This window comes from Chiloscyllium punctatum, chromosome 37 (genome assembly GCF_047496795.1).
Source record: "Chiloscyllium punctatum isolate Juve2018m chromosome 37, sChiPun1.3, whole genome shotgun sequence".
NCBI classification, from domain to species: domain Eukaryota; kingdom Metazoa; phylum Chordata; class Chondrichthyes; order Orectolobiformes; family Hemiscylliidae; genus Chiloscyllium; species Chiloscyllium punctatum.
This window is the reverse complement of record NC_092775.1, coordinates 65,595,899-65,610,377: the sequence shown is the minus strand read 5'-3', so window position 1 is coordinate 65,610,377 and position 14,479 is coordinate 65,595,899. Positions and strand designations below refer to the sequence as shown.

At 36.9% G+C, this 14,479-nt stretch overlaps 1 protein-coding gene across 1 annotated transcript in view; it reads right to left on the bottom strand.

Moving 5' to 3' along the window:
• The window catches only part of LOC140463205 (uncharacterized), a 126,800-nt gene that overhangs the window by 42,563 nt on the left and 69,758 nt on the right, over positions 1-14,479 (bottom strand). The window contains exon 7 of the mRNA XM_072556998.1: positions 9,285-9,347. Within this exon, the coding sequence (XP_072413099.1) occupies positions 9,285-9,347 (63 nt within the window). The remainder of the gene's footprint in view (positions 1-9,284; positions 9,348-14,479) is intronic.

Below are 14,479 nucleotides of genomic sequence, written 5' to 3'. Positions count from 1 at the left end.
TCCTTGTTTAGGTTGAGTGTGGGACAGAGAAAACTGAAAGTATAATAACTAAAGAACAGAAACTGACGGTTCAAGATTTTTTAAACTCCGAAGAGAGAGTAAAACTAACATCAACCTTCATTTCACAGCACCAGATTTACTAAGGTAGCCAATGACACCAAGTAATGTGCTGCCTGGGGATGTTAGCTTAATGTACAATGAGTAGCACATTAGCTCAGCAAAAATTAACATGATGCCTTGAGATATGGTACAGGAAAGGGTATGACTTCCATTCTAAATGACAACATAACAGATTAGAAAAGATATCTAGAACTGCTGCTGTAAACCAATAGTGAAAATATCAAATAAAGGTGATGGAATATATTACAACTGCTGATAACATATGACATTAATCCCCAAGGAGGTGTGAAAATATCAAAAATCTAACTGATAATTAATAATCTCTTACAAAAACTAAGCTGCTTATATGTCATGTTTTCTTTTCGTACTAGCACACACTACCTTAAATGTTAAAATATTGTGTCCAAATTGATCACAAGGGAATGGAATGATGTTTCCTGAGATATCCATAAGATTGTTACATGATGTGTTGTCTCATTAATGCGAAAATAAAGGATTATAATAAGATATTGACATATTTTATGGAAGGAGGACAACAGCTAGAATTCGAGACCCAGATTGGAAGCTATGACCAGAAGACAATAAATTGAGGTCCTAGAGACCAAGTGTGAGGAGCTCGGAAGAAAGTTAAAAATAGGAGCTCTGAATTGATAGGGTAAATTACTCCTAATACCATTCGCTATTTATATTATAGTACTGATCACTGTGTAGCTGGAGAGCTAATACAGGTAGGAGGGGATACAATGCCTGAATCAAATTGAGGAGAAAATGAGGACTGCAGATACTGGAGATCAGAGCTGAAAATGCGTTGCTGGAAAAGTGCAGCAGGTCTGCTGCGCTTTTCCTGAATCAAATTGATTCAATTCTGCTGGTTGGACAATTTGGGTGATAGACAATTTGCACCTAAATGGATTGGAAATAGTGATCTCATGTGAAGGCAAGATTATGTTGTATAGCTGTACTGTTCAGATGAAGCATTAGAGAGAAGAAAAAAAAAGTAGAGGTAGAGACAAACAGCCTCAAGTAACTAACAGTTCAAGAGGAGGAGAAATCAGATATTGTGTAGATTGCAGTCTAAATTAGAATAAAACAAATGCTGGAAATACTCAGCTTTCAAGCAACTTCGTGGGGAGAAAGTTGTTACAGTTCACTAAACTTTGATCAGAACTGTGAAAACAAAGAAAATGTCATAGGGTTTAAGTAGGTGAAATGGGGAATGGTGGAAAAGCAAAAGAGGTGGTTTGTAATAGGGTGGAACTTAGGAGACATTAAATGATGAAAGTTACTGGAATGAAGCCAAAAGGATTGATAATGGGTCAAGAAAAGAATCATGATGTGGTCTGAAATGCAGAACAAGCATCTATTTTCAAAAACAGATCAAGAGGGGATGAAAAGAGTAAGACTGAAATGTGCAGTTTGGGTCTCCTTATTTAAAAAAGGTCACTATTGTCTTAGAAGCTGTTCAGAGAAGGCTTATTTAACTGATTAGGAGTTATCCGATGAGGAAATGCTGAACAGGCATTTTGCTCAAAAGAACGTGATGTGAATTCAAGCTGGAATCAGTGGTTTTCTACCTTCCAACAACTATTTAATAGCTCCAGGCAGCTTAACAGCTTGTGGGTGAGTGTTGTCAGGCAGAAGCCATTCAACCTCTGGAATAGAGAAGGCTGTTCTTTCCTCTACAGATTAAAAAAAAATTACCTCAAGCCTGAAAGCTCCCCCCCACCCAAACAGAAATTGTTGTAAGCTGTGGCTTTTAACAATATGTCAGAGATATTATACGTGGGAATCTTTCGATGCTTCCTGCAAGCAAGGGAAAATATTTGGAGAAGGAAGACCAAGATTAGAAGTCCTAGCAAGCTAAAAGAATAAACTCCAAGAACCCTCTGGACAGGGACCATTAAACTGTCGTCCCAGTTTTTTCCTCCTTCCAAAACATCAATAGTTTGTGTCTGTCTGCCTCTATCTGTATATGTAGGGGACATTATATAAATGGTTAGAACTTTAACTAGTAGTGTTATATGTCGGTGGTTCATAATTGTTTATGTAACTGTAACTAAATATATTTATTTACAATGAATAGTAAATCTTTCAAGTAAAGAAATCTGGTCTGTGCATTTTCTTTTTGGTTCAAAAACATATATTGGGGAATTTTATATTATTTTATAAAATATTTAGCTTTTGTTAAAACATAGTTCATCCAGAATTTAAGCTATTCCAGTAAGGCATAACAAAACAGTGGGCAGCACAGTACCAGAGTGGTTGGCACTGCTACCTCAGTGATCTGGGTTCAATTCCAGCCTTAGATGTGGAGTTACACACATTTTCCCTGTATCTACATGGGTTTCCGCCAGGCGCTTCAGTTTCCTTAGAAAAAAGTGAGGACTGCAGACGCAGGAGATCAGAGTTGAGAGTATGGTGCTGGAAAAGCACGGCTGGTCAGGCAGCATTCAAGGAGCAAAAGAATCAACGTTTTGGGCATAAGCCCTTCATCAGGAATGAGGCTTGTGAGTCGGGGCTGAGATAAATGGGAGGGTGATGGGTTTGGGGGGAGGTAGCTGGGAAAGCGATAGGTAGATGAAAGTGAAGAAGGAGGTGATAGGTTAGAGGGGGCAGTGATGGACGGGTCCGGAGGATGGTGCTGAGTTGGAGGTTTGGGACTGGGATAACGTGGGGGAGGGGAAATGAAGAAGCTGTTGAAATCCACATTTATCCTGTGTGGTTGCAGTTCCAAGGCAGAATATGAGGCTTTCCTCCTTCAGACTCAGGTGGTAATGGTTTGGAGGTGGAGGTGGCCCAGGACCTGCATGTCCTAGACGGAGTTGGGGGGGGTTGAAAGAGGGGTTTGCTATTTCTAGAGTTGTGTTGAGCTTCATTGGAACAGGAGGCTGATGACAATTCTGATTTTATTTTGCAGCTGAACAAACAAGTTCTACTAAAGTGATGACTCGATTTATGTTTGGTCTCCACAATATATTTTACATTGATAGTAGATTAGTGGATATCACAAAACAACCCAACAATCTTTTATATAAACAAATAGTGTCAGGTATGGATGAGAAAAGATATTTTGTGAAGTCTGAAGGCATAGCTGAACTATTAAATATAGACTTTGCTATTTACATGGGTATAGAGATTTCTGTCATTATAAATAAAGCCAATGTATAGAGAGAGCGAGAGAGAGCGAGAGAGAGCGAGAGAGAGCGAGAGAGAGCGAGAGAGAGCGAGAGAGAGCGAGAGAGAGCGAGAGAGAGCGAGAGAGAGCGAGAGAGAGCGAGAGAGAGCGAGAGAGAGCGAGAGAGAGCGAGAGAGAGCGAGAGAGAGCGAGAGAGAGCGAGAGAGAGCGAGAGAGAGAGAGCGAGAGCGAGAGCGAGCGAGCGCGCAAGCAAGAGAGAGAGAGAGAGAGAGAGATATCAGGCAAATGGCTAAAAGCTTGGTTAGAAAGTTGGTTTGTGTAGATTTTTGTAAAGGTGAAAGATAGAGAAACAAAGAGGGACAGGAAATCTGCTATGGATGGGAAAGCTGAAAATGAAGTTTTCCTGGAATGCTGTGGAGTTTTATTCCAGGAAGGTAGTTTTCTCCTTCCCTCCTGACTGTTCCTCTTCTGTTAAGACAACAAGGGTGGTGAAATCAATACATCATTTGCTTGAAATTAACATTTTTATGTAACATCTGAGCCAAAACTATCCAACTTTGGCTCCAGAGCTATATAACTTTGGGTTAAAATTATCCGCATACCACCTTTAAAGCCTTTAGATAGATTGGAAAATGTCAAACAGAGGCATATTTTAATGAAATAAGTAAATACCTAAACAATGATGCTGAATTATAGTGTGCGTGAATGGAGTAGTATGATTAATTTTGTATAGTTGTAGCAAAGACCCAGCATATACACACAGCAGGCTGAATACTTGTATGGTTCTAATACCTTTGAGAAAAAAGTATCAAGAATTCATGAATTATTAAATTCTGAAGGAGATGCCAATCAAATTATTTGCATTTGTATTTAATTGAATGGTTTTAGACAGAAAGCCTAATTACTGCAAAAAGAAAAACTGAACTATAGCATTCTTCTGAGAAGTTTTAGGAACTTTGAGGCCACAACATAATTAACACAACTACCAAGCCAAAGGACCTTTGAACTTCTGTTGCCTTTAGTTTGCCAATTCTGAATGTTAGTTTCATATCACTGTTAAGAGCAAAAATAGAAAAGAAAAAAGTTGGGGTGTAGGACATGCCACCTTACTCAAATTTGTCCACCCAAAAATGGGTGCCTATCATGCCATCAATGATCAAAGTAAGTGTGATAATGACAGGTCAAACATAGTGAGGGGGCATTAGGAGATGACTCTCTGCTCCATGATGAGCAGTGATGTGGAGGTGCCACTGTTGGACTGGGTTGGAAAAGGTCAAAAATCAACATTTTTTTTTAACCGTTGGGTACTAGTACCTTATGAAGGAGCAGTGCTCCAAAAGCTAGAATTTTCAAATAAACCAGTTGGGACAATAAGCTGGTGTGATTTTTGACCAGATGACTAGCAGAAATTGAGCAAGAGTAGTTAAAATCTGATGCCTGAGAACACAGAAAGCAAAGTAAATGTGGGATATTATCAACCTTAAAAGTAAATTCCAAAGGACTGGGGAGTGAGAGAATGAAGACATTCATGTAAGTTGCAATCAAAAGTGTTATTGCTGTTTCATGTAATCGATAAATCTATGTCATACTTGAGCAAAAATTTCATTTATGAAACCACTTCAAGGAAAACTGATGTGCAAAGTTCCAGCCTTCAAACCCCCATGTTACTTAACTTGAGAGTGCAGCCCACCATTTATTCAGCAAGATATCTGCATTTTACATTTGAGCTTAGAGATAGCAACTTCAAGGTACATTCTACAGCAAGTAACAAATACCTTGGGAGTAATTCTTGAATGTGCAGCAGACAGCGAGAGTTTGGTCCAATTTTCAAGTTTGCTTAAATGCTGCTAGCATGCTGCAGGGAACAAACAGGTACCCTGCTACAGAACATCTGAATAAATAGGACTGTGGGTAAATGATCCTAAAAAGGGCTGAGTTGCTGTCAACAGGAGCAGCGTTCCTGCTCTTCATAACATCAAAAGAAAAGGGATTAATTTTTGGATTTTGAGTGGTCGCTAACAATTCCCTTAGGGCCAGCTGGTTAAGTTGCTCAACTGTTGTAATTGAGCAAACACATTCATAACTCAAAATTGCTCACAGGATCCTACAACTGGCATCAGAATCTGATTTACATACTTAAACAGTCTAACATGGAAATGGGCAGGAATGTTGATCATTCATTTACAGGTTGCTTGAGAATTGTACCAGAGATGATTTGGGTAACTGAGGTGACTCATTTTTATGCTGAGAAAAAAAAGCAGTAAACAGTTGAAGGCTAGAATCTTTTACTGAAAATTGTGTGGTAGGGTGTAAAGTATAAATTTATTGTGATTTGAAAAACTGAACTATGATAGATTTACAAATAAAACTTCAATCTGTCTTTACAGTTCAATCGATCAACTAACTTATCTGTTCAGACTATTCACTGTGAAGTTATTAATTTAAACCATAACAAAACAGCTGATTGTTCTGCCTCACTGGGGTAGGGTGCTAGAATTTGAGCCCTGTTATTCCCAGAAATTGACATAAAATTTAAAGATTTTAAAAGCATGCAGAATTTCCCAACTTATCTGGATTTCAAACGCAGGTTGACAAAACTATGTTTCTGTACTTAACAAGAATGACTATTTAGCTTTGGGCAAACAATTATGAACTGGCAGCATACAGCTCTGCTGTTTATACAGTCATAGAGATGTACAGCTAAAACTCTAATCTATAAACTCCTTACATACCATGGGTTTTATGGGCAGAGGAAAAGATTAGGAAAACAAATTAGTGGTTCCTCTTCACAGAACTGCTGAGATGATGTTTTTGCTGATCAGAACACTGCTTCACTAATTTGCAGGAGGCACAGGATGACTGGCTCATACTTATAAAAATGTCCCTGGCTTATCAATTAAAAGACACATTTATAGTAACTGAAGACAAAATAAACGTTTTCTTCAGGTTTAAAGTAGGTTTTGCCGCAGAATACAAAGCTCTTGAGCTGGTGGAGAAATGATGCCTCCTCACCATCTTGTTCACAGCTTGAGGCTGTTCAGTTAACTGGGAACCAATCTGTTGTTAGTCAGAAGCTTTTTTGTTATTGATAGCTTGTCACTAGACTGCACACCAAATCAGCTAATTGTTGCCTGTTGAACCTCCATTTGCACGTAACTGACTCCAGTTCATCTGCACCTTCTCAGTTCTGTTCGAACAAGTAACTGTGTACACAGTGCTTACAGTGATTGTCAGGTTACTTTCTTTCAATACATGTGATAATTCTTCAGTAATCCTTAGTTTTTAAGCTGGCAATTTACATCATTCAAATTTCAGTAACAGTTCATTTGCCATTTCAATCCAAAATCAAAACTACATAAAAAATATAGACAGACTTTACAAAAGTTTGTTTTACCTTAAAAATCCCAGTCATGACTGATAGACAATTATTTTATCGTGTATTATTTTACTGCTCAGCCACAACTGTGGTCAAATTAGTTTGCAACTTCAGACAGTATACTTTAATTAGCCTGTAATTGTCCAGTGTATCAATGCATACGGAATTAAGATAGAAAATTAACCATGACTTAACAATGACTAAACGGACTCAAGCGGTTGAATAACTTACTCCTGCTCTTATTTTTGTATGTTTGAGTGAAGTTAGAAGCCAATTAATATTCCTGAGGTAAGATTGAGTTGGAGAAAGAAACAAATAAAATCAGGTCAGCAATATTGGGGGAATAAAGACCAGGAAAATGGCAAGAAAAATACAGACACCAATAAATAATTCAGAAGAAATCTCCTTAACTAGAATGTGAAACTTGCTACTACATGGGAGTATTTAAGATGAATAACCAGGCATATTTAAAGGGTGGTTGTATAAACTTATAAAGGGAGAAAGGAAATAAAGAATAAGCTGATAGAGTTAAATGAAGTAGGGCAGGAGGCGGCTGGTATGGAGTTGACCTCTTGGTGTTAATGGCCTGTTTCTGTTGTGCAAATTTGAAAATGTAACTGTTGCCAAGCACAGTGTCTCTAAGGATCATGCAACAAGACTATAGTTATTTAAGATTTCTTTGAAAGGGCTTTCATTAGATGGAGTGAAATAAAAGTACTAACATTACATAATATTTGGAACTAAGAAAGATTTAAAAGCCAGGATTTACGTTATTGAAAAGTTCTCAAAGAAAGTAATGATTCTATAAATAATAGCAAATTCCTACCATTCTAAATTGATCTGAATATTACTTTTGTTTGTTAGTAGAAATGATATTGAATTGTGACTATTCATTGAGAAGGTAGAAGTAGTTCAGATTGTAGAGCAAACACTGGCTGTGTATTAATAACAATTACAAACGTGTTTTATGCGAAAACACGGTAGTTCAATGTGATTAAAAGTGCATTGATATCTGGTAGATGATCTTGCCAACTTGTAAATTAACAAAATAGAAATAAGCCCAATGACAAGTTGCCAGCTACATTCACCAGAATACGATGGGCCAAAGTTTGCTTTCAAAATTGTGGTTAAGCTAACAGTGTGCACAGATATCCATTAGCAAAAAAAGTAAAACTGCTTCAAGGAATGAAACAAATGCATGATTAACTGCAAAAATGCAAAATTTGTTGTTTGAGGTGCACCAATCTATAAACAGCATGGTGAATATGGCACCGTGTTGTTTGCCTCACCATTAAAAGTATGCAACATCATGATATTTCTATATTTTAGCAGTAAATATGAAATAAACCTGTCAAAAAAGTACTTAAGTCAAGTTAAGTACTTAAATGGTGCAGACTGGTACAAGTACAACATTTAAAAGGGACCTGAATGGGTACATGAATAGGAAGATTTGAGAGGATTTGGGCAAAATATTGGCAAATGGAACTAGATTTATTTAAGATATCTGGTGGCATGGATGAGTTGGACCGAAGGGTCTGTTTCCATGCTGTACGTTTCTATGACTCTATGTAATTAGGTCAAGCATCCTTTAGCAGCATCATAAGTGACAATTACAAGTAAATCTCCCTGGCACTGAAAATCAATTATTTTAAGCGCAGACTCTTATTGTTTTAAATTTGGATTTTTTTTTGGGATGGTGAGAAGGCTTGAAAATATCACGTTTTTCTTGGTTTTCCTCTCTGTCCCTTTTTTCTGCTTCTTAATCAATTCTTCAATCCCTTTCTATTCTCTTCTTGCTGTATCTGATTTGTTAACAAATTAATTTACTATAATTCATCAGAGTTCTCAGATTTGTTTTTTTTGTTGCTCTGTCCTTAAATCTCACTGATCAAGGAGACCACTTGTTTGTTGCCAGAATTTGTGCAGGTCTCAAATACTCTGTTTCTCTTGTGGTGATGCTAATGTCAAGAATTTTTAACTTTGTGGACAAATTGCAACAGAGATTGTTCAGCGGCTTGCTGCACCAAATTCTGCTCCAATATTTTATCCTTATGTTAAGGAAAGATTAGACAACGTGGAGCAAATACTTATTGACTCAATTACCCAATGGGTTACCATGACAGTGGTGTTTTAACAGAAGGTGCATTTATCTATTAAGCAATCTGACAGTAATTCCATTTATATTTCATAATTTAAGCATCAACTTTGTTAATGCTTTTCTTCTGTTAAAAGTCTCACTGTCAACAAGTGGATAGTTCCTCATTTATTTGTGGCCAGACAGCATCATTTATTGCTTGGAGCGTATACCTGCAGTTTCTAACTCTCCATCCAAAAGTTCTTGAGACACAGGAACAAAAGTAAATCAATTCTTCCATACTTCGGTACCTCTGCTATTTTACAAGCAGTTGTAAAAAATTCTTAAGCTAGCTCTGCATAAAACTGCATTTAGAATGTTTTACTTTTCCCATAAGCAACAAACTCAGTTCTATCAATATGCAATAACAACTTTTACTTTTGTGGAAAATGTAATTCTAGAAAATAATAAACATTTTACAATTTGGGGATTTGGATTATAAAGCATGACCATGATATACACTGAAAATATGTAAAAGTGATAAGAATTTTTTTTTTAAAGAAAGCATTAGTACTTACAGCAACTGATGGTGACCCCATACTTCCAGTGCCATCTTCAAATCCAGTTTGCTCAGAGTCATTCTGAAAGAAATACAAAACATCAAAACAGCAGTTATCAAAAGCAATTTATACATTAAGAATATGCCACTAATTTTCCAATATGAAACTTAAGGTTCAGACAAACTTCAGGGACAGGTGGATGGGATTGGTTAGCCCACTTTAAATGGCTACAGAATCAAGTCAATGAAGTGGGTTCAATCCTGTTCTGGTAGTTCATGGGAGGTCTGCCTCTTCACCTTACCCCACATTTCTACAGTGATGTCCCTTAAATTAGAACTAACCAACTGTCACTCTCTCTTTCCTTCATGGACCACGATTAATTATTACTCAGAGGCTTAGGTGTATTTGTACAATGAATACAGAAAGTTTGCGTGTGTGTACAATCAAGATGTAATTATTTAAATGAATTGGAGTACATGAATAAGGAAGATTTGCTCCAACTGTATAAGGTTTTGGTGAGATCACACTTCTAAGCACATGCTTATATTGGACACGATGCAGTCAGGTTGACAGACTGATCCCTCCATTGACTGATTCTGAAGAAATTTGATAGTATAGACAGAGGATGCATCAGTTGGCTGGGGAATCTAGAACTTGGGACACGGTCTGAGAATAAGAAGCATATAAATGAGGACTGAGGTCAGATGTGGAGTAATTTCCTTTTTTGGAGGTTGAGAATCTTTTAAATGTCCTACCAGAGAGGATTGTGCATGTTCTATATTTAAATCGAGTTCAAGCTGCAATAAACAGATTTGTGGTCCATCAAAAAATCAGAGGGTATGGATCACGTGCAGAGAAGTGTAGTTCGGTTAGAAGATCGGCCATGTTTGTATTAAATAGCAGGCCAGGCTCTAAAATTCATATGGTCAATTCCTGTTCCCATTTCTCAAGTTCTTAGGAATATAGAAGCAGGACATTAGCCCATCAGGTCTGCTCTCCCTTTCATTTAGATCATGGCTGATTACCTATCACAACATCACTTTCCTGTGCTGTCTCAATGTTATTAGTTTCATGTATTGATTTGTATATTGTACATGCCCAGAGATTCCACATCAGCAGGGTAGGATATTCCAAAGAATCTGTTCTCTGAAAGCAATTATTTCAGTCTGTACTGGCTGACCCTTTATTTTGATACTATGTCTCCTGGTTCTAGACTTATTCAGGAGAAACATCCTAAACATATCCATACAGTCATGTTCTGCAAGAATTTAATAAGTTTCAGTAAAATTTCCACTCACTCTTTGAAGCTCTGGAAATTCCCCATCTCCTCAATCTCTTAATATAATTCCAAGGATTAGTCTAGTGAAAGACTGTTGCATTTCTTCTATGAAAAATTTATAATTCCATAGATAAAGCCCCAAAATTGTACATAATATTCCAGGTGAAGTCTCAGAAATGTTAAATATAATTGCAGAAAGACATCTTTATTTCTTTACTAAAATCCCTGTGCAACAAAAGTCAACTATATTTGCCTTCCTTATTGATTGTTGCACCAGCATACTAACAGTTAGTGACTCACGATAATGCACACCAAGGGTACCTTTGAACACCAACAATTCTCAAATTTTCAATTTTTTAAGGAAACAGAAAATAGCTGCAGTCTCCCATTTGGGCCAATGAGCATGTCCTGTCATTCAACAGGATCATGGCTGATCATTATTTCAACACTATACATCTGTGCTCTCCCCATACTCCTTGATGTCTTTAATGTCTAGAAATCTAGCTTTTTTTTAAATTTAAAAAAATTTCAATGACTTGGTCTCCAGAGCCTTGTGGAAGAGAATTCCACAAGTTCACCATCCACTGACTGAAGAAACTGCTCATCTCAGTCTCAAATGGTCTACTCCATATTCTGAATCCCTAACTTCTTGTTCTAGAACTTATCCCCACTGCCCCAGGGAGAAGTGTTATCATTCCTCCATCCAGTCTGCCTAGCCCTGTCAAACATTTATGCATTTCAGTGAGATTCCTAACAGAAGGCACAAAGACAAAGAAGCCAATCACGTTTGAACATATTCTCTTCTCCGCCTCCTTTTTCCTCCCATGTTGGAGTTTACTGGATCTAGCAATTCAACTGTGATGAGCTTTTTTATATAATCACTCAAAATTAGAACATAAATACTATGATTAACTGGTAGTTAATACTTTCAAAACATATCCATTTGTTTTGAAAACAAAATCACTGACTCAAACAATGAAAATGAATGGGAACTTTAGTGTTTTCCTCTGTGAAGCAAGGTCAAGAATAATTTGTCAGTTACTACTGTTGTTGTTTTAATATTGTTGCAGTGATACACCTTTCACCCCATATTTAACAACAAGCCTAAAAACAACATAATCAAGAATAGCCTTGATTTCAGATCCAAATTTCTATTAAAAGAAAATCCTTTGATGTCATCTTTCTATAATGTATTCTGCATTTGAAGAAGTGATAATATGATCAAGATATTACCGATGTGCAGGATTGTCTCAACCTGGTTAAAAGTTCCTCCTGACACAGCATACATTGTTGTGATAAGAATTAAGAAAAGTTTTCAAAAGCAGCTTTGTGAGAAACCACCAGAATTTAAAAAGCGGAAACACAGATGAAATTAAACTAAGGTTTTAGCCTCTCTGATCTATTAATGTCAAGCCATGGGAGATTTTTTTCCTTCACTAACGGAGCTAAAAAGATGCAAACTCTTGTCATAGGTGTTCATAATTCTGTGGAATTAATCATTGCCAGAGAGGAAATGTAACTGTGACATCAGATTAGTTGGGACATTCTTAATACAATGTTTACAATTCATCATCTGTAGTACATACAGATCAACTTTTATTCAAGAGTTATTGTTCTTTCTCACATCCAAAAGAAAAAATAGGTATCATAGCTGTCATTATTCATTATTTCTATGATACTTCGCATTTAAACACAAAATCAATTTCTTCCTCAATCCTGTGATTTTATTTTTGAACTGACAAATGAGAGCAATTTCACCAAGGTATTTACAATTCTGTACTTTAACGCCAGTAAAATAGCACATGATTAATACAAGTGCTAGATCCATTTGTTACCTTCTTCGCCAAAGTGCACATGCAGTAATAATCAGTAGTTACTTTAATGTGTCCACTGGGAAACTTACTGTTGCACTAAGAGGCAACCATGTATGCACTGAAGACTCAATGGTTATATTTGACATTGAACTTTTGAAGTATTCAGTGGACAAATAAAACTGTTGCACACATACTTTAGCAATTCATTTAACCATTATGAGATAAAACAGATACCCAAACACCACTTTCAAATATATGGTAGAAAGATTTCAGTGCTGAAATTCCTAATAGAATTCAATGGAATTTTTTCCCATTTGACAAGATACTCGATGATTTCTAGTTGAGTACTGCTGTACATGCTCCTCTCATCTTGACCCAGAATAACAAATGCCATGGGCAGTGAACTTCACAATGACAAGAAAACAAACTGCTGAAAATGCTCAGCAGGTCAGGCAACACAAGCAAAGAGGAAAGATGTTACTGTTTCAGATCAGAATGGAAACAGCATTTAAAACAAACAGAACAAGCGGGTGGGAAGGATAAAAAAACACCCGAGAGATTGAGGTTTAACTTTCTCCTAGCACTTCATAAATTAAACATATTTACAATCGAGGAAAGAAAATGCATGAATAGAGATAGCGGTGGACATCAGATGAGGCTTAATCAAAGCGAGCAAAATTTGTAAAGTACAGTATGTTCCAGTTCCCCAAGAACATTATTTACTGGACACAGCTTTTATTCAGGGTGATGCTGACAGTGTGGAGCAGATAAGTTATTATTGACGTATCAGTGGTATGGATGAAGAATAGGCTAGCACTTGGAAAGTGACCATCTAACAGAAAACTACTATTGTACAATATTGTGCATCCATGTCACAGACTTTCCCAGCTCCCTATGTGATATCACCCAAATATATGATGTTGGGTGCTGCATGTCAAAAACCCTCAACTCTACCTCACTAGTTTAAACCCTTGATTACTTTGTTGTTATTAAATACCTTGTCAAACATCCAGTCTTGAATGTTCCACAATTTCATCCAGTTGAACATTAGGAAGACTGATGTCATTGCCTTAAGCACCTGGAACAAACCATGTTCCCCAGCTACCCATCCCATTCAAAGGTTACATGAGGATGCTTGCAAACTCAGCATTCTTATATCATTCGGACATGAATTGTTGATCATGTATCCTTTTGAAGATAAGGATTATTCAATTCTTCCTTTAATACAATCTGAACATAACCCTTGTTTCAAACTCTACCAAGGTCTAATTCTCTCTTGTTATAGATCCTTACTTGACTATCACAATAAAAAGAAAAAAAAATCAACTACTTTGGCAATTTCTGCACAAAGTGCAAAAGAGATAACATTTTAAATTGAGGACCATACATTGTCCTGATCTTTTCCAGCATTTTCTATTTTTATTTCTGATCTGCTTCTGTAGTATTTGCTTTTGACTATTCCAAAATTCTCCTGGCTTGTCTGCTCCCTCCAAATATAGTGATTGGCCCGCTGTTTAAATATTATCTGATTTCAAGAATACAAGAAATAGGAGAAAACCTACCCAACTCAATACAATTATGGCTGATATTGGGCTACAACCCTTTCTTATGTATGCTGCCTATTCCTTGATTCCCGAGGAGACCAAAACATCGCTCCATCTCAGACCTAAGTATACTTAATGATGGTCCACCCAGAAGAGTCTGCTGTGGAAAATTCTGAGGACACACGTTCCTTAAGCAAAAAAAAATCTCCTCATAGTATGAAATGAACAGGTCCTTTTCCTAGAATAGTGTCTCAATATTCTAGATTCTTCAACCAAGGGAACCAATATCTGCTGGCTCTGTCAAACCCTTTCAATGAACGTCAATGTTTCAATGAGATCACCTGACATTGTGCTAAATACCAGAGAATTATAGAACTAATTTACTAAGCCTCTTTAATCTACTTTCTAAGCCTGGGAACCAATTTAACAAATCTTTGCAAGACAACCTTTGCAAATCTACCCTTTCTTAAAGATGGAGACCAAAATTACACACACTGGTGTGGTTTTACCAAGTCCTTTGTAATTGTGGTAAAACTTCTTTATTCTTGTACTCCAATTCACGTGCAATAAAGGCTT